Source organism: Schistocerca nitens, chromosome 3, assembly GCF_023898315.1.
Source record: "Schistocerca nitens isolate TAMUIC-IGC-003100 chromosome 3, iqSchNite1.1, whole genome shotgun sequence".
Classification (NCBI taxonomy): Eukaryota; Metazoa; Arthropoda; class Insecta; order Orthoptera; family Acrididae; genus Schistocerca; species Schistocerca nitens.
Genome location: NC_064616.1, coordinates 445,310,046 through 445,337,412, shown reverse-complemented (window position 1 = coordinate 445,337,412; position 27,367 = coordinate 445,310,046). Strand labels below are relative to the sequence as shown.

Sequence of the window (27,367 nt, the reverse complement as noted above, 5' to 3'; positions counted from 1 at the left end):
GTGGCATGGACTCAATGTGTTGTTGGAAGTCCCGTACACAGAAATATTGAGCTATGCTGCTTCTATAGCCATCCATAATTGTGAAAGTGTTGTCAGTGCAGGAGTTTTTGCATGAACTGACCTCTTGATTAAGTCTCATAAATGTTAAGTGGGATTCATGTCGGGTAACCTGGGTACCCAGATCAATCACTTGAATTGTCCAGAATGTCCTTCAAACTGATTGCGAACAGCTGTGTCCTGCTGACATGGCACATCATTGTTTGGGAACATGAAGTCCATGAATGGCTGCAAATGGTCTTTAGGTAGACAAATTTAACCATTTCCAGTCAATGATCTTTTCAGTTGGACCAGAGGACTCGGCCCATTACATGTAATCACAGCCCACACCACTATTGAGCCACCACCAGCTTGCACAGTGCCTTGTTGACAACTTAGGTCCATGGCTTTGTGGGGTCTCTGTCACACTCGAACCCTACCGTCGGCTCTTACTAACTGAAATCACGACTCATTTGACTATGCCACAGTTTTCCAGATGTCTATGGTCCAACCGATATGGTCTTGAGCCCAGAAGAGGTGCTGCAGGCGATGTCATGCTGTTAGCAAAGGCACACTTGCATTGGTTGTCTGCTGCTGTAGCCCATTAACACCAAATTTTGCCCCACTGACATAACGGATATGTCTCACATTGATTTCTGTGATTATTTCATGCAATGTTGCTTGTCCTTTAGCAGTGACAACTCTAGGCAAATGTCGCTGCACTCGGTTGTTAAGTGAAGGCTGTTGGCCACTGCGTTGTCTGTGGTGAGAGGTAATGCCTGAAATTTGGTACTCTCAGCATGTTCTTGACACTGTTGATCTCGGAGTATTGAATTCCATAATGATATCTGAAATGGAATGCCTCATGTGTCTAGCTCCAGCTACCATTCCGCATTTAAAGTCTCTCAATTCCTGTTGTGTGACTATAAATACATCAGAAATCTTTTCACATGAATCACCTGAATACAAGTGACAGCTCTGCCAGTGCATTACCCCCTTGTATACCTTGTGTACTCAGTACTACCGCCAGATGTTTATGTGCGCATCGCTATCCCATGACTTTGGTCACCTCAGTGTATCATTAAAGGGACCTGGACGTGATATGCTGTAGTTTTTACTAGTATTTTGAAATTTAATAACCCAAAAACTTTAAAAGGTATTGGAATGAAACTTTAACCAAATAATTAGTATATTGTGACCTCTGTGTGAAAAAAAATTAAAAACTGTGGAATATACAGTGAAGTGAATATTGATTTTTTTCCTTGCTCAGAGAATTACATGTAATTTTTAGTTTAGGTACACTGAACTTCCACACTGTTCAAAATATGAAGTCAAAACAAATGTCATTCCTTTAATTATTAACTTGTTGAAACAGTAAAGCAGGAATATTTACCAAATCATTGTTTTGTTTATTTAAAAAAAAATGTTTTTTAGAAGTCAATTTTTTCTTCTAATAATTTAAGATCATATGACATGCTCCAGCTTGAAATATTTAATATAGTGTTGAATAATGTGATTGGGTTATTTTTCATGCAAAATTTTGTTTTTGTAGCTTTAATGTTGGGCGAGATGATGACACCTAAGTATACAAAAACGTTGATTATGGGAAATTGAAACTAAAGGTTTGCATTTTATTTTCTTCTCAACAATAACATGTCAAAACATTCCATTTCCACAGTCTTGTTGATTCTGAGTGTCCTTTTCGTCTTCTTTAGTTTTCTTTCATTTCTTTGTTATTCTGACCTCCTTTGTCCTGCAGCTTTTTCAGCTTCGGTGACATGTTGCTTGTCCAGTTCACAGCAGTCTGCTTTTCACATTATCACCAGTTTTGATACCTAGTCTGCCCATGGTTTTTAATCTGAGTATTACTCCAGCATTAAAACATATTATGGTGTCCACCACACCCATATTAACTTCAGTTCTACTAGTTTCTGGCATGGGGTGTACATGTGTGTGGTTTTGCCCATTAGATTCACACCTATTACACTTGCTTCATGAAGTGTTTCATTTTAGGTGGAGGCCATGTTGCGTATGCTCATCAGTGGATGTTCTGTGAAACTATGTTGTCTAAATTGTTTTTCCCATCCCCCTGCCATTTTGCTGTTTCTCCTGATGGCTAGACCATGATACTCTGTGAGGTTTTCTATTTATGATTTGGTGAGTCTGCCTTGCCCATCAGTTGCTTTGTCATTTGAGAGTTTTATCCTCTCCTGCCCTTGCAGAGTTTTCTGTCTTGTCCCCATTGGCTTCTTCATATCCTATACATTACATTTTTAAAAAAATTTCAGTTTCACCATATGGTTTAGCAACCATGACACTATTAAAGTCTTCTAGAGTCAACATCATCAAGGTAGTGAGTATATTGCACACCACGTCTTGCAATTGATGTACTAAAAATAGTGTGTGCTACCTTTCATTCAATACCACCATTGAAACCTTTAAAGCTCTTGTCACATTTGTGTTCATTTATGTTACTGGCACAACCTTGGCAGTATTTCGTGAAACATGCATAGTCCAGCACCTTCCCTATATCTTCAGGAATAACTGTGACAACTCCATTCAGCAATGTGTGGCCCGTCTTTTGCCGGAAACCATCCAATATCAATAGACTGACAAATATGTACAATTACTTTCACTGCCCTTTGTATAGAGGCTTCACAGACTTCTGTTAGGGCATTATGCAAACCTTAATAATATCTCTTAAATTTGACTGGTCGCAGTGGGAGATTCCATCATAGCACAGAATATCTGGGCTGCTTTTCTTCCCTTCTCACCATAAAATTTACGACTGCAATTAAACTTCATAGATTTTGGAATTTTAGAATGTAAAGTGGTTAAATGCACATTCACAACACATGCGAAGAACATAAGTCAACCCAAGTAATTTACTTGTGTCAACAGAAACATTGATTGCAATAAATCCCTGCTCATAATACAGTCTGTATGTTCTTCAAGGCTATTACACAAACGAGTTTTCTATGGAAGTAGTGCCATTATTATGAAATAACAAGGCATTGGAGGCAAGGTTTTGTGTTTGATGGTAGTGTAACAGCTACGCAGTCATGAACTGCATCTGTTTTACCAAGGCATTTAAACACAAAAATGATGAGGTACTATACATAAAATATTTATTTTTAGAATGAGGAAGAATAACAGAATTATATTAAATAAAAAAATTTCCAGTTTTTGGCCCCTAATGCCGTCCAGGCCCCTTAAGCTTTAAATTATGTGGAAGACACATTCTGTTGAATGTTATGTTTAGAATAGTTTTTTGTAATTTTGCTGTGGTGTTTCGTAATTTGTTGTAGAGCTTGCCCGGAAATGCCTGGCAGAGCATTGAAATAATAAACTTGAGGTTGAAGCTCTCCTGTGTTTGCTTACTAATAGATTTGTTTTTGAAGGGTGGTCTGCATTGAGCAAAACACAATTTTATCTTTTCTTGTATTTTCCAGACATGTTTCGATGAAGTTTCAGCATCGTCATTGGGCTTTTATTTGCTTTCTATTAAACAACAGGAAACAGGCTCTTTAAAACAGACAAAGCTTTGTATATGGACCTTGCTCCCATAGGCTTTGTTTTTTCCCCCCACAGTTTGTTATCTGCAACCATTTAGAGTTTAAAGTAGAAAAGTTATTTACTTGAAAATTTTATGACTAGGGATGTTATGGTTAGGCCTAACATTAAGTAATTCAATCTGGAAGATTTTGTGTGTGTTTTTATTTATTTGTTTAATTTATTATTGCTGTTATTTGTGTGTGTGTGTGTGTGTGTGTGTGTGTGTGTGTGTGTGTGTGTGTGTGACAGAGAGAGAGAGAGAGAGAGAGATAGTTATAAAAAATAATAATTAAATAAAAAATGGCAGATCACCTCACAAAGATACAAACCTCCCGCCCAGAACACATTCAACTGTACGACTGTCCACATCTTGTTTTCATAGTTCGTAAACAATGACAGTGAAACTTACATAGTGCAGGTATTCATAGTGAAAATAAAGAGGAAACCTGAAAAAATGCAAACTGGAGCTGTGAAAGAAAACAACTGCAGTGATCAGAAAATAACCAGGAAAATCACAGCATAGGGTATCAAGAAAGAAAACAAAAGCCCACTAACAATGCTGAAACCTCAGCAAAACATGTCTGGGTTATAGAAGAAAAGATAAAATTGTGCTTTGCTGAGTGTGGACACCGCCCGAAACAAATCTCTTTCCAGATGTAATTTATGATCATGTTTACAGTTCAGTACACTTAGAATATAAGCAGGGATGCTTTATTTTATGTGAGGAATGTAACTTAATTGTATCTAGCTTAAAAAAAAAAAATTGCACATTGTGCATGGAGCGTTGAATGTGTAGCCTACATACACCGATGACCCAAACATTATGATCACTGCGCACCGCTACTGAATGCCACTTGGTGGCATTACAGACGTGTGAATGAGGTAGGGAAAGTGTAGAAGCAAAGTAGAGTCAAATGGGGTAACATTGTAGCAACAATACATGCTGCAATTGGTAAAATCTGCTAACATAAGCGTCTTTGACAAAAAAACAGATTGTTACGGCCTGGTGCCTGGGAATGAGCATTTCAGAAACGGTTCTTTCCTACTGTCGTGAACGTCTGTGAAAAGTGGTTTGAGGACAGTGAAACCATGAGTTCGCGACAAGGTGTTGGACGTCCACACCTCGTCCAAGAATATCAAAAAGAGAGGCATGTCTGCTCTGTAAAGCAAGATGATAGGTGACAAACAGATCTGACAACAGTGTACATTGCTGATGTAAGTTATGGAATACGCCATTCATTACAAATTTTTGAACGTTGGTCTCCATGACAGATGAGCCCTGTGTGTTCCCATGTTGACCCAATGATGTCATCAGCTGTGATTGCAGTGGACGTTGGATCATCAACATTGGACTGTGGACCAATAGAAACATGGTGCCTGGTCAGATGATTTGTGTTTCATCTTACATTAGGTCAGTGGCAGTGTCAAGATACGCCATGCTGTCAACCAGTTGGATGGCTACTCAAAATGTGCACCAACCATGGACGCTGGCTGTTGAGTACAGATTCTGCGATGGGGGACATTCACATGGACTTCCATGGGACCTGTGGTAGTAATCAAACTACGTACACGAACATTATTGCAGACCATCTGCATCCCTTCATGCTTGATGTCTTCCCCAATTGCGACAGTATCTTTCAGCAGCACAATTTTCTGTTTGAAAAGAACACAATCATGCTGCAGTGGTTTGGAGAATGTGATAGTGAACTCACATTGATGATGTCTTGGATGTGACGTTTGCTTGATCTGAACCTGATTGAACACACAGGGGAAACTATCAGGCATCAACACTGTGCTCACAAACCACTGGTCTGTAATTTACAAGAATTGATTGACCTGCATGTGGACATCTGATGCTTCATACCTCCAGAAACCAACCAAGGACTTCTTGAATTAATGTGAAGTTGAATCCTTGTTGTATTGCAGTCTGAAGTTGGACCAACACATTATTGAGCAGGTGGTCATCATGTTTCGTCTCATCAGTGAATGACTAAGTGAGGTGACATGGTTATGAGGTCCAATTATTACATATCTAATGAATGTAAACAGATGCTGATCTATAACTGATGCCCTGAAAGTGTTGTAAATGTGTTCTTCAGTTCTGGGGGTTTATGTATGTGTATGTGTATATATGTATATATATTTGAGTTTTTTAGCAGTGTTCTGCTGATATGTCACTTTTTATTTGTTACAGAACTTCTATCTTATTGATCCATACCTGGTAGGATTTATTGTTACCATTTTGGGTCGACGCCTTGTATATTGTGCCTTAACTCATTTTGTGATAACTTGGTGCCCAGCACAGCTGTGGCCCTTAGTGCAACAGCTTCTCAGGTGAGTTCATCTCTGTACACATATTCATCGAAAAGCATTATGAGGTGAGGTGGCCTAGTTGGGGAAGAAACTGATGTGTAATTGGGAGGACTTTGAATTTCAGTGCAGGAAACTTTGATTATTTTCCTTCTTTTCTTCTAAATAAATCTAGCCATGTGTTGATGTGATTTCTTTGTACTGATTCATTACCTAATATTTATCCAGTCTGCACAAGTATGTGATCTCTGATGACTTTACTGTCTGTGAGATGTTTAGTTTCAATAAAATTTAAGAGAATTTTACATAAGGTGCATGTGTTTGAGCAGCAGTCAGTCCTAAGTAGTATGTGATGTTAGTGCAGTAACTTCATTCAAGCAACTGAAAATGTTAATAACCTTACATAATGCACTAATTCACAAAAACAGACGACAGTCCAGAGCCCATGTTGATAGACTTAATACTGGGAGTAAAGTGCATGTCTTGTTATGGTCATTATCAGGGGCAGCTCGTGGTTTCCATACTGGGGAAGTCCGCAACATTTACTGTTCAACAAATTTTAAGTGCAGGGAGGGGGGACAAAAATCACACTCCAGCCAAACGTTTACATACTGTATCTTGTTTCCTTTTCATAATCAACTGCTAAATAACATCAAAAGGTAACTCCAAGATAAAATCCACAGGTAGCTTATTTATCCCCAAATGTCACATTTCCCAAAAGTTTACCGCAACAGGTTGTCTAAAAGACGTATTTAGGAGAGATCTTTAATGCAGTATATGTTGACTTCACTATGCGTTTAATGTTTTTACTGTTTTCATTTTTAAACTTCAGATGTTTAATGTTTTGAGTGCTCAAACCACGGCATTTGTGAGTTTGCGTGACAAAACATTAATGTTTCTGTGACATCATAGGTCTTGTACTGTGATAAGTTGACATGAGCAACCCGAACAACCACTATGTTAATTTTTACATACCGTATTCATCGTATGTATACTCATGTATTACAAAAATATGAATTTTAAGTGGATATAGTGCATTAAAGATGTATCCAAAAGATGTTGCTTTTAGTATGGTTTCTTGTGCTAGTGTCAGAAAATGTGACACTTTAGCGCAACAAACTGTACTATAAACAATGCATTTTGGAAAATGTGATGTCAGTAGCTAAAAATGTCACTACCCTAAACTAAATTGATAGTCACAACAAAGTAATTGCTTCTTATCACCTGTTGATGCACTTTTGCTTACATAATTCATTTATTTATAGATGAAATCAGTTTGGAGTCCCTTCAGCGGTGCAAAACGATCTATGACCATTTCATTGAAACTTGGCTGATTTGGTAGTTCATTTTTGAGAGATCACGTCACAAGCGGACAAAGTCTGTCCTCATTCGCAGTATTATGCCTGTGTGTTTTCAATCACTTTGACATAGGGAAGAAGCCTTCTGCCCAGCCTATTGTCCTAGGGAAGGTTACTGTTATCTACAGAAGTTTCACTTTCAGGGAAGTAAGTTCAACAAGGTCAAAGCATCTGACACATTCATAAAATCATTTCGGCTGTATAACACGTGCAGTTCCTGACCTAAGTGTGAAGACTGTAATTTGAACAAATTAACAGTTACTTTCAGTGCTTTTTCAGGGAAAACCGTTTTATGTTTAAAAAAAGAGTTGTGCTGTTGACAAGCGATCGTTAAAATTGAACTTGAACACTGATCTGCGTAATGATCCAGTTGCAGACATCTTGTGCACATACCATTTTTGATTCAGTGAAATGTCCCTGTTTTGCAGTTGGTTCTTCCTGTTCCCAGTGACTGGGACAGAAGCTGCAAAGTGAGATACGTATTAAACATCTTTCACTGCATCAATATTCCTTTGTTGTAGTTGATTGAACAGAATGTTACAATGAGACATGGCTTCATATATCCAGAATAGAAAATCTTCATCTTGCAGGAAACTGTTCTGTCTCATAGCCTTGTTTATTGTTCTATAATCATAAGTGTTATCATCAGTAGTTTTTTTCATGCACTCAACAATTTCCTTTTGGCATTTGTGTATTGTGGTTACTCCCCATGCTTTGAAATTCCGTCTGATTGACTGAGGAAAGTTAGGAATATGTTCCTTGACTATAACTTAGAAGTTCCTTCTAAGTCACTGGAGAAGACCTGCACTTGTTTATTACTTGTCACACAAGGCTCAACAATAAAATTTAACTGATGTCTATAACACTGGATGAAGTGAGCATTTTCATACACCTCCTTAATTGTGATCTGAACTCCATTTTTTGCAGTCACCCATATCAGGAGCACCACTGTAACACTGAGCCATCCATTTCTCAGATGTTTCATTTATGTTCATTTGCTCTAGCTCACAGAGAACAGCTGCAGTTACATCGTATGCATTGTGATTCTTTGGTCATACAAGGGAAATAAATCTTATTTATTTTCCCTGGCTTGCCAAATTTGCACAGTCAGTTGTTTCGTCAACTTTGATAACAAGGAAATCTGACTTTGACAGTGCCACCTTGATGAAATTGATTCCAGCTGTTCATTTTAAATTGTTTTGGATAGGCCTAAAAAAACCAGCTTTCTTTTATTTTTATTTATTTATTTATTTATTTTTTTTTTTTTTGGGGGGGGGGGGGGTGCTGCTTCTTCAAGATGCCGTCCAGTTCTGACATCAGAATAACTAGACCTTTAAACATTCCTGTGTGCTTGGAATTTTTAGTTCCGTCATTGTCCCTTGAAGCAACCTCGAATTTGCCACAAAATTTAATGCAGACTGTCAGTTTACTCATGATACACCAGTTTCTTGACACATTTTCGTTGTATGTCTTTATATTAAACACTGTCTAGTTGGCACATCATGTCCCCTTTTCCTAGCATTTAAAATTCAGTAAAACCATTTAAATGTTTCTCACTGAAATTGTGTTTTTTTCACCTTTGTGTGAAATTTTTTTAAGTCTGTGGTACCATTCTCAGTCCAGGCTCCGTAACTACTCTGTATCACAAGACAGGTGAAACAGAACAATATGTTTTTCACTTCACTACAATGCAATCACTGAGCTGCATTGTACATTGCTCTGTTAAAATTGCATGTATACTTTTGCTTCGATTTGACACTGTTTTTTTCTTGATTGATGTTTAGATCGTGTCTGGGCGCACCACGTTCCTTCGCTTTCATCCTAACTGCATGTTCCAAATTTTTACCTGATAAAATGCATACTGAATTCATGTTGTGCTGTTTCTGACCTTGTGGTATGCTGCAGTTAATTGTAAGAAAGTAAAACTCACTAAATTCGGGCACAATACACTCCAAAAAAGAATGTGCTGATGGCTCGCATTACCTGCAAACACAGTCAGAAGCAAGGAAGTTAATTGTTTGTGAAAACTGTCACTAGATGGTGAGACCAGTACACTTTGACAAGACATCTGCAAACTTCTTTTAACAGTGGATAAAATAGCCAGTGGCAGAAACAAAAAAACTATCGAAAACACTTTCAAAACAGTAATGCTAAATGTTGATTAAAGATGCATTAAAGTATAATACAGATATGCAGAGACAGGGATTCAGTAGCAAAGTTTCAGCAACTCTGTTTACACCTTTTTGATGTAAGCAGTGGAACGTGAAAATTGTGTGGAGGTTGGTAAGATATCCTTAAGCTGGAAGTCCAGAGTCTTCAGGACAGCTGTAAGAGCTGTTCTCAATAGAAGTCATGCCCCCCCCCCCCCCCCCCCAAACCTGTGGTACATAGAGCTAAGCAGCATTTCGAGGCATGGCCTTAAGACTAGCTACTACAAAAACATTACTTACTATGACGTAAAAACAGTCCCAAAAATGTTGAACAGCATCATTTAAATCCATATGGGAAATATGTGAAATGCATACTGATAATTTGTGTAATACATTGCTGAGAAATTTATTGAAACATATGTTTTGGGGTAACACCACATCAGAACCTTTAATTATGAGCCACATCTGGTCACTAAGTTTAAAGGAACTTACTGTGTGTGTGAGTAAATTGAACTGTTATTGATATGATAATTAAAACTCATAGGTGGGATGTAAATAATAATCTGGCCATCTGTGGATGGCACATCTGCAGTGGCAAGTAATCCCTTGTCCAGTATGATGAAGATCTTAATAAGGCCTACACAAACAGGCATAACTCCCGAAACCTAGTTTGCAAATAGGTTTTCATTGCTGTATCCACACAAGCCCATAATCCTCTGAGCACACCCAGGAACCAGCTGCAAAGCATCACTCCTCTCATCACCCAGCAGCATCCCAGATTGAACAGTTTAACCATATCCTTCACTATATCCTTGACTGCTTACTGTCATACCCAGAAGTGAGGAACACACAGCCCACAAACTTCACCCCTCCCAAAGTCATATTCTGCCATAAACCCAGTCAACACAATACCCTAGTACGCCCTTATGACGCATCTATTCTCAACCCCTTGCCAAACGAGTCATACTCATGGGTGACCCACGTATAAGACCTGTCCAATACACACACCCAGCATGTCCTACTCCAATGCAGTACAAATTTATCATATCCTGTTTGAAGTGGGGCAATGTGTAAAAGCAGTCATATTGTCATGTCGTAACCGCACTCATCAAAATCTGAAAGCAGGGTTGTTGTTGAAGCACAACACCTAGCACTGAAGGTATGTTTATTATGAACACCAACGTACTGCCAAAACTCCTGCACATAGTGCTGCTTTTTATACAAACATTGAATATTCAAGATATACGAACTTTATAAGCATAAGATATTTCGAGAAACTTCCAGAAATGATAAATACTAAATAACGAATAATTGATGGTGGACAAGTTTGAACTAGAGATCTGCAGCGCACCATCCAGTGATGTTAACCACTGTTCCGCACAGCATGCAGAACAGGTTGCTGGATTACTCCCTCTTCTAGAGAAACAGCAACCTATTGTTTCAGAAGTTCTCATTACGGCTGGCTACAGCATGTTGGATCTAGATCTTGTCAATGGCCCTCTGTATGGCACCACTGGTGGATCCCTCACCTTTTTTGGATTTTTAAATTCTGGTCCTCATTTTGGATTTGATGTCCACTTTCCAAATTTTACAGAAGTGCGGGCGGTTTGGGGAAGGATGCCTTACTGTGGTACATTAACTCTTCACTGTGTGCTGTTATATTCTGCATCTACCAATCAAGTTGATCTACCTCTGCATCTGAAATCCAACACGGTAGCCAGTCCATTGTGGTGGGTTTGTCATGTACCCTATTGGTGGTAGCCCCCCTGACAACACAGGGATTGCACTGCTAATGCCTGAACTGCAACCTCCCCATGTCAGCCAAGGAGTAGGTGCCTATCAACTTCGGGGTACAGGGACTCTGGACAACGGCTGCTGTGCCAGGTGGCCTTTGCCTTGGCAGGGTGGCACCCACCAGGAGAGGCTCTGTTTGGACTGAGTGGCATCGTGGTGGATGATGCACAGTGAAGCAGATCAAATTTAATGGTGGCCGTGCCAACACAGCCACGTTAACAGCTAGAAACAGTGGCTTTAATGCATAAGTTTACACTCCTATGACATTTCCGGCTCCAACCATGCATTAAGACAAGGGAAATGGAAATGGACAGTTTGCAGTTTTTTTTTTTTTTTTTTTTTTGTTCCCAAATTGATGGCAGAACTTTCACTACAACAAAGCCAATGTTTTTAGTTGAGAATATTAAAGATCAGTTTGGAGAGCTTGCAGCAATAGAAAAGGTGAGAAATCGATCTTTGCTTGATCAAAACGTCAAACACCAATGAATCATGGGCACTTCAGGCCTGTGTAAAGATACAAGATATACCAGTCGCTATTTCTCCTCGTAACAAGCTCAATAGAATTCAAGGCGTTATCTTCCGTCAGGACCTAATGCTACCAACTGATGAAGAGCTGCATAATAATCTGGCATGGTGTGGAGTCCATTTTGTTTGTCTCATCCAGAAGTGATGGACACTGGAGCTTTTATCCTGGTTTTCGACAGCAACATTTTGCATGAGAAGGTTAAGGTCATGGTTTATAGGTGTGATGTCAGGGCTTATTTTCCACCTCTGATGAGATCCTTTAGGCGCCAGACGTTCAGACACATGTCCTCCCACTGTTCTAATGAGGCTATCTGTCTGGCATGTGGCTGGGCATCCCATGAGGGCAGCCCTTGTGACCAACCTCCTCAACGTGTCAACTGTCACAAACTGCACCCTCCTTGTTCATCGCAGTCTCAGTGGTTAAGAAGGTGAAGAAAATTCAAGAGTATAAAACACTTGATCACCTATCGTATCAAGCTGCAAAGAAAAAGTTTAAAAGACTTCACCAACTGATAGGCCTCAAATTTTGTGACTATTGTCTCACAGTCCATACCTCACACGATGACAAGGTCATGAACGATACCTCCTGGCCCTGGTCATATTCCACACCATCGGTGCTGCCAGAGATGCCTAGTCATCTCTGGCATCAATCAGGGACGAGGACACCTGTCAAGGTGCCCCCCTCACAAGGCAAGGGCCAGCAGTAACAGGCTGTGGGCTGAAGAAAAATACAATCCTCTTTGCTCCCAGAAGATGAACTGGAGAAAGCTTCACAGAAATTGAAGTTTCACAAGGATGAGAAGGATGAGCAGAAAGATAAACTACTTCCTGAGACTTCGGATGTTCCGCTACCCATCCCTGATGAGGTTGAGCCTATGCACCTTGACAGTGTATCAAACAATCAGGTGGACTGTGACCTGATAGCGAAATAGTCAAACCCATATTTTCCATTTGGCACTTTGTCAAGGCCTGACTCCAATGTTCCTTCAGTGGAACTGTAACAGCTACTATCTCCACGTGACTGAACTCCGTTGTTTACTGGCCACTTATTCCTTAGTTGGCATAGCACTTCAGAAAACACAGTTTACGGTAATACATCTTGCTGCTCTGAAATACTACAAACCCTACTATACAAATGCATTAATGTTGAGAGGGCATCCATTGGGGGTTGTACCCTCATATGCTCTGATATAGCCACAGCCATCAGGGAATGCCTCAGTGCACTCTGACGTCATAAGTGCCATACCTCTATGGAAAATTTAATAGCATTCAAGAGACTCCAGGCGAAGGGCAGAAAAGAAAGCAGGAGTGTTGGGAGAAATATGTGTCATCCATGCAATCCCACACCCCATGATCCCGAGTGGGTTTTTTTTTTTTAGGGCGCACAACTTCAACGGTCATTAGCGCCCAGACTACGTTAGGAATGCACCGCGAGTCACAAGTTTAAAACAGCAACGAAACGGAAAACACGATAAAAGACAGACTGACAGGCATAGGATTAAAAAAGAAAACAGCATAATCAAATGTCCTTCGAGAGGGTTGTCAAATTGATAAAATGAAGAACACGAGCAGCTGCTCATGGGTCATCCGCTAAAATGGCTTCTACAGTACAGGGCAGGCCAAGATCAAGACGCAGGGTGTTAAAATCCAGACAGGACGTTAAAATGTGGCGGACCGTCAGCAATTGCCCACATGGGCAGAACGGCGCCGGCACAGCCGTCAGCAGATGGCGATGGCTGAACCGGCAGTGTCCAATTCGTAACCGGGCCAAAACTACCTCCTCCCGCCGAGAAGGGCGTGAGGAGGACGTCCAAGCCACGGGAAGAGGTTTTAAGGCCCGAAGCTTGTTGTCTGTATATCCCAAGTGTGGACTAAACTCCACTGCATTTGCAGCCATCCACCACCCACAGTGGTTCCTGGCAACCATGTCAATGGTAACATCACTGATCCTATGGTATTTGCCAAGTGTTTTGTGGCACACTTCACTGAGTGTCCACTTGCAGTAATTACCATCTTCATTTCCTGGCCCAGAAAAACCTCACCGAGTGCCACCTGCTATCCTTCCATGCACAGAGCTCTCTCTCATAGAATGCCCCTTTTAGCAAATGGAAACTTTGCAGCACTTTGGCAGTGTGTGGAGATATGGCCCCTAGACCTGGCAAAATCCATAACCAAATGCTGAAACATTTTTGTGCTGACAGCACGAAAGATATCCTTGGGCTCTTTGATCGTATTTGGCTGGAAGGAGAATTTTCCGCTCCGTGATGGGAAGGTATTATTATTCCTGCCCTGAAACTTGGAAAGGACTCACATATTTTAACTAGCTGCCGCCCAATCTCTCTGATGAGTGGTTTGTGTAAGCTATTTGAATGAATAGTCAATCACCATCTTTGTTGGTGCCTTGAAGCTGGAGGGCATATATCATAATTGCAAAGTGGCTTTCGGGCTTTCCAGTCCACAACAGATCATCTGGTTCATCTGGAATCTGCAATGCACGATGCTTTTGCGAATCAACAACATCTGATTGCTGTGTCCTTTGACTTACAGAAGGCATACGATGCCACCAGGCGACATCAGATCCTATCTACACTGCATGAGAGGGATCTCTGGGGCATTTTACCCATTCCTATCCAGAATTTCCTAGCTGTTCAACTTTCTTGGGTCTGGGCAGGTTCGACTCTCGGCAACCAATATGTACAGGAAACTGGAGTTCCTCAGGGATTGGTTCTGATTGTAATGCTGTTCGCTATCGCTATCAGGGCTATTGTAAATGCAGTGGACTCCATAGTCTCTCCGTCTCTGTATGTGGATGATCTTTGCCTGTGCTATACCTCTGCATCACTGTACACTGCTGAGTGCCAACTTCATGGGACTGTCTGGAGAGTACATGACTGGACCCTGAGTTACGGCTCTCAATTTTCTCCTGCAAAATCATGAGTTGTGCATTTTTTCTGACTGCGGACTGTGTACCCACACCCAGAAATTTATGTTTTTAACCAGTTATTTGAAGTCGTGGAAAATTTTCCATTCTTAGGTATTTTATATGACAACAAGGTAACTCGGCTTCCACATGTCTGCCAGCTCAAGGCAGCTTGCATAAAGAAGCTAAATGCTCTCTGTTTTGTTAGTAACTCCTTGTGGGTTGTAAACCACATAGTTCTGAGATTTTACGAAGCACTGGTTTGATCCTGCCAATGGGTCGGCAGCACTGTCTGTACTGAGTGTGCTGGATCCTGTTCAGACCCTGTTCACCACACTGACATGCAGTTGGCGATGGGGGGGGGGGGGGGGGCCCTTCTGTACGAGACCTGTTGACAGCCTCCTGGTGGAAGCGGGTGCCCTACCACTGTAGGTTAAACGACAGCAGTTTCTGGATAATTACGCAGTCACAATCTGTCAGATGCCTACTCACCCATGTCACTCAACTCTGTTCAATAACCAACAGTTCAGACTCTTGGTGCATTGCCCAAAACTGGGTAGATGAGCAGGAATCCACTTTGATACTGTACTGAAGGATCTCCAACAGCCTCCTTTAGTTTGTGTTCCTAGGGCTTCCTCTTGACACCCCCTGTGGTCTGTACCCTGCCGTGTGATACGGATGGATGTCTTTTGTGGCCTCAAGAAAAACACTGATCCTACCCTTTTGCAACACCTGTTTCGTTCGATCATCCACAATTATTCTAATTCGGTATGCATGTACATGGATGGCTCGAAAGTCAGTGACAGGGTTGGTTTCGTATTTGCAAATGCAAGGGGACATGAGAGGCTTTCTCTGCCTAGTGCCTGCAGTGTATACACTGCAGAGTTGGTTGCCGCATCTCAGGTTGTGTGGTTCGTCAAATCCCTGGCCATGAAGAACTTTCTAACTTGTAGCGATTCCGTGAGTTGCTTAAAAGGCACATCCCTGTGTTATCCCAAAAGTCTTTTGGTCTCTAATATCCAGAACCTACTGGTTGACCGCTACAGCTCTGGAAAGTCAGTGACGTTCCTCTGGACACCGAGCTACATAGGCATTCCAGGAAATGAACTTGCAAAACCATCTAGCCAAAGACACAACTGCAGGGGACCATCTTGAATACGAGGCACAGACGTAAGATTACAACTGCAACGCAATGTTTTGAGACTCTGGGAATTGGAATGGCAGGCTACAACAAGTTAAGAGCGATTAAGGGGTCCTCTAAGGTGTGGCATACATCTTTCCAGGCCTCTCAGAAAGATGACATTGAATTGTGCTGACTATGAATGGGCCACATGAGACTCACCCATGAGTTCCTTCTGCGTTGGGAGAATCCTCATTACTGCAGCTGTGGTAGTTTACTGATGATAGCACATGTCTTCATTGAGCGTGCATGCCTGGCCAATCTGTGGCATGCTCTCAGCTTGCCCACCTCACTACCTTGGGTGCTTGCAGATGACGAGACAGCTACTACCAAAGTGTTGAATTTCCTGAGAGAGAGCAGGCTTTCACTAAACTATAATACTCCCCCCACTTTCAGTGTTAGGGGTTGTGGTCAGTATGAGAGCCTCCCCCTGCAGTGGGTACCCCCTCATGTTATCACAGGTTACTCATCTTCCTCCCCACCCCCCCCCCCCCCCCCCCCCCTTGTTGTGCCTTTGGACCCTCTTGTGCAAAGTGCTGCCTGGGTTGTCTCTATTTTCTTTTACCTGTCATGTTACAACTACTGTCATGCCCTTTTTCGAACTCTTTGACTTGCTTATATAGTTGCAGCAGCTAAGTCCCCACTTTTTCACCCTTTTACCTTTTTCTCTCATGAAATGGAGGGACTAGTGACTCAGTAGTTTAGTCCCTTTAAAAGCATAATAATAATCATCATCGTCATCAGGAATAACATCGGAAAGTGATGTGAAATGGAACGAGCATGTTAGGATTGTGGGAAAGGGATTGGTCGACTTCAGTTTATTGGGAGGATTTTAGGAAAGTATGGTTCATCTGTGAAGGAGACTGCATGTGGGAAGCTAGTGCAACCCATTGTTGAGTACTGTTTGAGTGGTTGGCATCTGCACCAGGTTGGATTAAAGGAAGACATTGAGCAGTTCAGTGGTGTGCTGCTAGATTTGTTACCAGTAGTGCTCAAACAACACGCAAGTATTACGGAGATGTCTCGAGAATTCAAATGGGCTTCACTGGAGGGAAAGGGACATTAATTTCGAGGAGCACTGCTGAGAAAATTTGGAGAACCGGTATTTTAGGCTGACTGCAGAATGATTCCATCGTCGCCAGTGTACATTTTACGTAAGGACCATGAAGATAAGATTAGACAGATTAAGGCTGATATGGAGGCATATAGATAGTTGTTTTTCTCTCGTTCTGTGTGCAAGTGAAACAGGAAAGGAAATGACTAGTAGTGGCACAGGGTACCCTCCGCCAAGCACCATACAGTGTCTTGCAGAATATGTATGTAGATGGAGATGGAAAAGAGTTACCAGGGAAGGTCGATTGCAAACATTGATGGCTGACTACTGTTTTGTGCCAATGAGAGATGGCACTGGTGAAGGGAGACAATCAAGGAAGAGAAGTTTCGCTTAATGTCAGAAAGAACGTGATGCAGTGAAATCAGCAAAGGGAAATTAAGTTCTCTTACATGTGTTTTTGTAATAATAATTAACATTTTTAAATGAACATATGCTATTGTCTACTCAAATGCAGTATGTAGTGATTCTGTAAAAGATTACAAAATAAATCATTTATTTTTAATACAATTAAAAAAATTCCTGTTACAAAAAACTGTAATTTCGGCTAAAACTTTAGACTTGATTTGTACAAAAATCGATGTGATAAAGAAACATCAAAATCAGATTTGAAATTGGAATGAAAAATATTTAAATATCACCTTACAGCCATAAAACATCATTCCAAAAGTTTTAAGATGCAGCATAGTGTGATCAGATGATCCAAAACCTGAATGTTACTCAAAGACTCCATCTACTTGTAGTTTAAAACCTTATACCCGAAAATAAAAACAAATTTCTTAGAAGAAACGTAGACAGTCTATAGGACTAGTGTGGAGGGCACTGGTAGCCAGTCAAATGCCACAGTGATGGACTGGGTCTAACAGTTCCAGTGCTGAAAGTGTCACAGTATTTGGCTCTCTTCACAATTGAGAGATAGTATCATCATACCAATCCTACCGCACAAATATCCCACATCCATTGACAGCTACAGATTATGTAGCCTCAGCAATGTGATCTGCAAACTGTTTGGAAGAATGGTTGTCCACAGATTATGCTGGGTTCTCGAATCTCTGCACCTTTTGTTTCCCTTATCAGTGTGGTTTCCAGGAGGGGTGACCGATAACTGACCATCTGGCCAGGTTGGAAATGGCAGTCCACAAAGCTTCAACACCAACATCTCATCAGTCTTTTTTTTGACCTATGTAAGGCATGTGATATTCCTTGACAACATTACATTTTACTTACCCTCTATGACTAGAGATTTTGAGCCTCTCTACCAGTTTTTGTGTGTACTCCAGGTTAGATCTGGTCCTCCACTCAGCTCTCAATGGGTCCATGAGAATGGCATCCCACAGGAATTTGTGCTTGTCACACACTTCCTCATCTCCATCAATGGGCTTGTGACCTCAGTCGGGCAGCGGGTTACCCCCACACTGTATCCCAGTGATTTTTGCATTTGGTACAGCTCCCACTCTGTAGACTTGGCTGAATGCCAGCACCAAGGCGCCATCTGAATGGCCCCCACTCGAGATCCTTTCCCAAGGTTTTCAATATGCTCATGCAAAAATACAGGTCATGCATTTCTCTCATCGTACCATGGTTCACCTTGACCCAAAACTCTATTTGGGTACCCAGCACTTGGACATTGTTGCAGTCTTGTCTTTTGGCTCTCCACTTTGATAAAAAGCTGGCATAGCTGCCCCATATTTGTCAGTTACAGACTAGCTACACGCAGAAGCTTAACACTCGCTGTTTCACTGCCCACACCTCTTGGGGTGTGGATTGTGCTACTCTTGTTATTTACTGGGCACTGTTCTTGTCCGGAGTGGACTATGGTTGCCAGGGCTATGGCTCAGCAATACCTTAATTATTGAAATTGTTAGACATAGTTCATCATTGTGGAGTTAGACTGGACACTGGTACTCCACGGACGTGCCCCATAGACTGTCCTCTTGTGCAAGTGGGAATCTTCCTTCTTCATCTCCAGTGGTACCAACTGTTGTTCTGTTACGCAATAACCAGCCAATTTACCAAATTATTTATGCGCACGAGGGGGACTGATCCCCTGACCCTCAGTTGGGATCACTAATTGGAAAGCATCTTGTAGCCCTCTGCTGGGACCTCTGCCTAATGTCCCTAGAATGTAATTCCTGTTTTTTCTCACACAACCCTCTTTAACTGGTACTCAAGCTACGAGTTTAAAGCGATCTATTCAATGATTCTAAAGTTTGTCATCCCCATGATCTTTTGGCTTCTGTTCCATTCACTTCTGTAAGAATATCAAGGTGCTACTGTCATGGCTCTAACGGTGGATAGGACGGGATACGCTTTTTACGTATCCTACTCATCAGAAACAACATTTGTCACTGGTGACGTGCAGTGTTTTTATGGTGGAGCTGATAGCCATTAACAGAGCTATACATTTTATTAAAAAAGCCTCACTTGACTGCATTTTTATTTGCAGTGATTCAATGAGCAGTTTCCAGTCTGTTGATCACTGCTGCTCTTGTCACCATGTGATATCTTCTATTTATGACCTTCCCTTTTACCTTAGTCACACTGCCGTAATAAGTTGTCTTTCTCTGGGTTGCAGGTCATGTTGGTATCCCAGAGAATGAACTGGCTCACCATTTGGCTAGAGAAGTGATTACTTGCCTCCCATACGCTTCAAGCTTCGACAGTCCAAGGTGCAGATCTGTTTATGCAAATAAGCCTTCTGTGAACTTGGAGGTAGAACAACATATGCTGGGCTAGTGCCTTCTCTAATAAACTCCGCACTATCGAGAAGGCTACCACTGCATGGCGCTCCTCCTTCCGTTCCTCCTGCAGGGAATCTGCAGTCCTATGTTGTCTCTGCATCAGGCATACTGGACTAACCTGCAGTTTTATTTTATGTAACGAGCCACTCTGGTTCTGTTTGTGGAGCATTACATGTAGTAGCTCATTTCCTGGTGGAATGGTGCCTCCTTTTGCTAAGCATTGTCTTCCAAATTCTTTGCCCCTAATATTGGTGGCTGGGACATGGGCACTGGTTCTCTGTTTTCTCAATAAAATTTGTTTTTAATCTCAGATATAAGGTTTTAAACTCCCTTCAGAGTGGGGTGGGGTGGGGTGGGGTGGTTGGGGCTGGGGCATCTCTCCATGCATGCTTGGACTGGGGACTGTTGACCCTACTTCCTTTTCCACTTGCCTCCTTAATACCTATTTTACTCTTGTACAGGGTGTTTCAAAAATGACCGGTATATTTGAAACGGCAATAAAAACTAAACGAGCAGCGATAGAAATACACCGTTTGTTGCAATATGCTTGGGACAACAGTACATTTTCAGGCAGACAGACTTTCGAAATTACAGTAGTTACAATTTTCAACAACAGATGGCGCTGCGGTCTGGGAAACTCTATAGTACGATATTTTCCACATATCCACCATGCGTAGCAATAATATGGCGTAGTCTCTGAATGAAATTACCCGAAACCTTTGACAACGTGTCTGGCGGAATGGCTTCACATGCAGATGAGATGTACTGCTTCAGCTGTTCAATTGTTTCTGGATTCTGGCGGTACACCTGGTCTTTCAAGTGTCCCCACAGAAAGAAGTCACAGGGGTTCATGTCTGGCGAATAGGGAGGCCAATCCACGCCGCCTCCTGTATGTTTTGGATAGCCCAAAGCAATCACACGATCATCGAAATATTCATTCAGGAAATTAAAGACGTTGGCCGTGCGATGTGGCCGGGCACCATCTTGCATAAACCACGAGGTGTTCGCAGTGTCATCTAAGGCAGTTTGTACCGCCACAAATTCACGAAGAATGTCCAGATAGCGTGATGCAGTAATCGTTTCGGATCTGAAAAATGGGCCAATGATTCCTTTGGAAGAAATGGCGGCCCAGACCAGTACTTTTTGAGGATGCAGGGACGATGGGACTGCAACATGGGGCTTTTCGGTTCCCCATATGCGCCAGTTCTGTTTATTGACGAAGCCGTCCAGGTAAAAATAAGCTTCGTCAGTAAACCAAATGCTGCCCACATGCATATCGCCGTCATCAATCCTGTGCACTATATCGTTAGCGAATGTCTCTCGTGCAGCAATGGTAGCGGCGCTGAGGGGTTGCCGCGTTTGAATTTTGTATGGATAGAGGTGTAAACTCTGGCGCATGAGACGATACGTGGACGTTGGTGTCATTTGGACCGCAGCTGCAACACGGCGAACGGAAACCCGAGGCCGCTGTTGGATCACCTGCTGCACTAGCTGCACGTTGCCCTCTGTGGTTGCCGTACGCGGTCGCCCTACCTTTCCAGCACGTTCATCCGTCACGTTCCCAGTCCGTTGAAATTTTTCAAACAGATCCTTTATTGTATCGCTTTTCGGTCCTTTGGTTACATTAAACCTCCGTTGAAAACTTCGTCTTGTTGCAACAACACTGTGTTCTAGGCGGTGGAATTCCAACACCAGAAAAATCCTCTGTTCTAAGGAATAAACCATGTTGTCTACAGCACACGTGCACGTTGTGAACAGCACACGCTTACAGCAGAGAGATGACGTACAGAATGGCGCACCCACAGACTGCGTTGTCTTCTATATCTTTCACATCACTTGCAGCGCCATCTGTTGTTGAAAATTGTAACTACTGTAATTTCGAAAGTTTGTCCGCCTGAAAATGTACTGTTGTCCCAAGCATATTGCAACAAACGGTGTATTTCTATCGCTGCTCGTTTAGGTTTTATTGCCGTTTCAAATATACCGGTCATTTTTGAAACACCCTGTAAAAACTGCTTTGAGGTGTGGTTTGCATCTTTTTCTGCTGAACCCTATTTTCCATTATAGGTGTAGCACTCTGTTGAGTAATTGATGCTCTTTAGTGCCTTGACTGCAATGGACCAGGGATGGGACAGCTGTGGGTTGGATAGCTCCAATCACATGTAGAGCCCTGAGGACAACCACCTGCTGCCTTACCAATTTCTCTCATCTTGTTTTTATTATTGATAGTCCAACTGATATACATCACTTGTTTAGCCTTCTCGCTTTTACTGTTCTGAATCTCCTGACTAGAGGAGATTCTTTGCTCTGTAACTGCCTTTGTTCTTAATGTGTTTAGCAGGGATCAGCCATGGAAGAACCCTCATTTTCTCTGAACTACATACTTTCCCAATGCATATACTTCTCTACAAATTATTTCTGAGCTCTGGAATCAATATTGCCTTCAGTGCCCTCATCTTACTACTCCTATGGACTTATATGATCAGACATGTCCTGGAGTATTTCTCTAATTCCAGATGAACCAAAGGACTGATGGTCTTGCTGTTTAGTCCTTTAACCCCCAACCAACCAACCAACCAACCAACCAACCAACCATTATCAGAGTTTCAGCAGTCAGCACAGGTTTGGTGACTGTTGTTGATTTTGGAAACCTCCCCAAGATATTGATTACAATTTGTAGGAATGGTGTTGTTACTGGTGGAATTGGTATCAGATGTTCTGGAGATAATTTTGGCATGGGCTGCCATCACTGCCATTCTTTACAGTGGCTCACATAGTGTCTACCCGTTCGGTAGAGACCTTGCCAGTGATACTTGCCTCTGACTCTGTCTGGAATCTTCACTAATTCCAGCTGACCAGATGTAGGAGCATCATAGAAATACTTGATATTATCTGGCCATAGATGAGCTGGGATGATCAACAAGGTAGCAATGACTGCTGTGTTCTTCCAGAGGATTCCTTGAAAGGCAGTCAGCATCCGTGAGTTTTGCATCTGCATTTGTATACAACCGTGATGTCACACTACTGAAGCATCAGTGCCCATCAAAATTGTAGACTTCAACAGACCCTTCAGGCTAGTCAGCAAGCATAGCAAATGGTTACCAATCCTGACCGTGAAAGGTTTGCCAATTAAATATGGATGGAACTTGTTGATGGTCAAACAAACTGCAAGGCAATATTTCTTAGTTGTAGAGTTGTTCATCTCAGACTTGGAGAGTACTCTCGAAGCGTAATCTATAACTTCTCCAGCACCTTACTTGAATATGCACTGGAACTGCACCTATACCATAACAGCTAGCATTGATGTGGAAGTTTTGTTCGTCATACAATGCGAAGACTGGAGAAGATTTTAGCACTTCCTTAAGGACAATAGGGTATTTGACTGTTTCGTGGAAATTGTCTTAAATGATTAAATATGTTATTTTATGCTCCTAACACATTTATTTCCTCTTGAATGTCAGTATTCTTGTATAAAAATTGAAATGAAATTCAGATAATTTGAAAGCTCGCTAAAATGCTCCATTTGAGTCATGTGCTGCCTGTGGCAGTACTGGCTGGCTCGCCGCTCTTACTGTCACAATGCTAATTCACATTAATGCATGTTTTGGAATTTATGTTGTGGAAAATGAGTTACAAATGGTGTGTAGTACCATACTGTACAAACAAATCTACAAAAATCCCTGAAAAGTTGTTTTTGAGTGTTCCAGAGAATGAGAAGATGCGTAAAACGTGGTTGCACTGAACTAGCAACTTGCCACCATGTCGACGCACAAGTTCACGAACTTAATTAAAAATGTGTTGCACTTTGAAGTTAAAATTAACTTACCTCTGAGATATGCTGTCCAACTGTTACAACGAAAGATAGCGTCATTCAGTGAAATTAAACACTTGAAAATTGTTGTTTTTTCAACTACACCTCAGTTATTCAGTAGCTCAGTTGTTGTCAAATGTTATGTAGGTATAATATGTGGACTCATTTGCAAAAGATCTGCAATTCCTTAGTTCTGAGCGAGATTAATGATGTTGCAGGGAACAGGGAAAAGAATGCCCATTGTTACTCATATCACTGCTCTATTTGGGTGGAGCATAAACACATCAACTTTTGCAAGGCTTCTGCTATCAGTATTCACAGAATTCCTTTCTATTGTGACTTAAAGGTTGTAATTGTGTTTTGCATCACTAAGTAGCTAAACTGTTTGCAGTAAAAGTATGTAAAAACCTCGTAACATCAGCTAATACTCCCATAACACACGTAGAGCCTCATCTTATTCCTAGTCTCTGTCACCAGAGCATCAGCTAGTAACAGAGTGTTTTTGATCATGTGACCCGATCTTAATATTTAATGATTTCTAAGCTTCAATTACACAAAAATAACAGACATTGTGTGAGAATATTGACAGCAGATGCTATTTATATGGTATTGTCAATCAAAATAATAACAATCCGAATCATATTTTTAACATAGGAAAATAGCCTATTCAAGATTTAAAATCTTGAACATGGCCGTAAACAGCAACTGTAAAACTATAATCTTGGAAAGGCTGAAAAACTCAGCCAAACAGCTATGTAACACAGGTTTATTACATTCATTGATCTATGTTTCAGTAATTGTAAAATTATTTTCTTCAGAAGGAGATTTAATGCATAGAAATTATATATTTCTTACAAATTACAATATTAATTGTCAGTTGATTACATGTAAGGCACTGGATATACTTATCTGTGCATTTTTTATGCAGATGCACGTAGTGTCTTCCGTATGTAAGTTGCCTTAACTTAAGGGTCTAGTACGTTAGTCAGTTGAGAAGTTTTATCAGTGAAGTTCACACTGATGTTACTGATTACTGTGACTTGTTATTTTATTGATTTTGATGTGAATTTTTACTTGACAAAAACCTGTGGCTTTATTCTAATGTACCTTTTTAACACATTATGTAAAATGTAACTGTGTACCCACATTTACTATTTCTTTTTTAATTGAACATTTTGTAACCAATGTGTAATATCTAAGTGTTACAGTCTCCTTCAGAAGAAGATAATTTTGTAATTACTGAAACCTAGGTGAAGGGTTCTAATAAACTTGTGCTATGCACCTGGTTGGCTGTTTTTTGGCCTGCGATCTGAACACCCTTTAACATGGTTGTCAGACGGCTTAGCTGTTCTTCAGATGTCTTTGAAAAAATGACAGTATCATCTAGATACCAAAAGCCAGCTGTCCATCATATGTTGAAATGTGGCTGGAGCATTCCACAGTCCAAACACTATGGCTTTGAACTCGTAGAGACCAATTGGTGTTATGGAGGCAGTCTTTGTGTTATGAAGGTAGTCTTTTTCTGGCCAGCGTCATCAATCTAGATTTGTAATTAAGCTGTTTGCATGTTCATTGTTGATAAATATTTTGCTCCTTTCAAGCAGTCTAGGGTATCATTAGTGCACTGCATTGTGCACACACATTGTTTTGTGATTTTATTAAGTAGTCGAAAGTTGGTGCGAAAATACCACATGCCATCCTTCTTCACAAAGATGACAGGAGAGGATGAAAGACTCTCTGAAGGTTTAGTGTCTTCATCTCACAGGACCTTCTCCATCTCCAGGATTATCTATCATTCAGCTGGTGGCAGTCTGAGTCGTGGCTAATTGGTGGATGATCCCAAATGTTGATACTGTATTTTACCATGAATCACTTGGTCTCTCTTCTCTGTTCTGCATAGGAAGGAACCCAAAAATTTGTAAAGAATGGCTAACATTTGTCAATATTGTTCTGTGGTCAGCTCAGATTCTACTGGCAATTCGATAGTAGCTTCCTCCCCTCTGTTATCTGTGATGCTAGCAGAGCACAATTCTTTGTCAATGACATTAAGGTGCTTTTCCTGGACTGGTTCGGCTGCCCTTCTGCATACATATAGGGATGAGTTGTGACTGCTCGTGATAATTGGTGATCTGAAGTTTTCTTAGCCACCTACAATACTGATGATTGTCACTGAAATGTGGATTTCTTTTGTGAGCCTTTTGCAATCAATGAAAGCTTCACAGTTTAACTGTGCATCTTGATCGATGACGGGAACTTGTCTCATTGATAACAGCAAGGTAACATCATCTGCAGTGGCAGACAACTGCCCAGAGCAGGCTTTGCAGTGTGTTCTTGTTGGAATGGCTTTGTCAGTCTGGAGCTTTGATCTTCCACAGTCTGACTGCTTGTGATGTCTGCAGGAAGTCCTCATCCAAGAATAACTTTGACTCCATTCTGTTAAAACGACAAATTTGAAGAGCTGCAGTATATCATTGTATCTTTTTGGTCCATGTTTGCATAAAGAAATCATGGAGTTGTTGTTCTGCATTGATGCAAAACTATTTTGTTTATGTTCTTTCCCAACCTAGTTTCAGTGACAATATCACCATCATCAGTAAGTTTTTTTTTCTGTATCATAAAATAAGCTAAATTAGCATTGTTAAAAACATTACAAAATATTATTACAAATGTCTTGTTTGGTTCCAGGTGCTGTATTGTATGAATAAGGTACTATGAAACTATTCACACACTACACTACCTGGAAACAAACAATACACATGTAATAACATTTTGTAATGTTTATAATGATGCTAATTTTGCATGTTATAGAGTAAAGAAAAATTCACTGATGATGGCGATATTATTGCTGAACCTAGTCTGGTAAAGGATATAAAACAAAAGTGTTTTGCATCAAGGCAGACCCACAATTCCGTATTGTTTCTGCATATATCATTGACAGTTATTTGTGCAGTACATGTTCCAGTAAGCTGGACGTGTTTCCCGTTTGCAACCTTCTGTACAATCACTTTCGTATCCTGGATTGTAGTCTTCTTTAGCCCTTGAGTTGATTTGTGCCCAGATAAGTTGACCAACAATGATGACACCAGTGAATTTCCTGAAACCTTGATGACTGTTTTCCATGAAGGATTTTCATCTATGGCAGTCTCATCTCTGTAGATAGCTAACTCACTTAGCTCTCTTGTATTAAACGGCTAGGCAAACTGCAACCAGGAATGGTTAGGGAGTGCTGGAAAGTAACCTCATTCAGATTATGCCAATGTTTTTTTTTTTCCCCACAGGTGAACCATAATTTTCTATAGATGACTGGCACCAACAGAACTGTTATAACAGTTGCCATCTAGTGGCATAGTGGTCATCAGAAACTTGCCATTTTTCTCCACAGTAATACACAACTTGTTCAGGGCATCCACAGTGGAAACGCACTGGCATGTTGTCCTCTGTCTTCCAAATGTCTGTTCGTCCGTGATGTGCTACACTTGGTGGAGGAGTAAGTTGTATGTGCATTGGTTGGGTGCTGAGTGGTTGTTTGATGGCTCAGGCATAGTTCTGTATTGGCAGAGTCCATTCTTCCTTATACATTCGACTAGTGGCAGAGGTTGATACTAATGACTGACACACCTCTTCAACATTTTCTATTATCCCTGGCATATAGGGTGGATATTTGTGTCTGCTATCTCTTGCTTACTTGGTCTGGCAGTTCTCTTTGCCATAAAACACTGTATCTCTTCTCTTGCTACCTGACATATGAGAGAGTTGAGGCTGTGATATGAAACACTACTACAAAGCACGTTTATTACCAACGTACAGCCAGAACAGAACTGAGGTCCTGGACGGATAGTGCTGCTGTTTATACAACATAGAATATTCCAGAATATA

The 27,367-nt window shown here is 41.1% G+C and overlaps 1 protein-coding gene across 3 annotated transcripts in view; it reads left to right on the top strand.

Annotated features, from left to right (window-relative positions):
* The window catches only part of LOC126248374 (transmembrane protein 39A), a 194,664-nt gene that overhangs the window by 83,791 nt on the left and 83,506 nt on the right, over nucleotides 1-27,367 (top strand). For all 3 annotated transcript variants that reach the window (XM_049949302.1, XM_049949304.1, XM_049949303.1), the window contains exon 6: nucleotides 5,786-5,925. In XM_049949302.1, coding sequence (XP_049805259.1) covers nucleotides 5,786-5,925 — 140 coding nt within the window. The remainder of the gene's footprint in view (nucleotides 1-5,785; nucleotides 5,926-27,367) is intronic.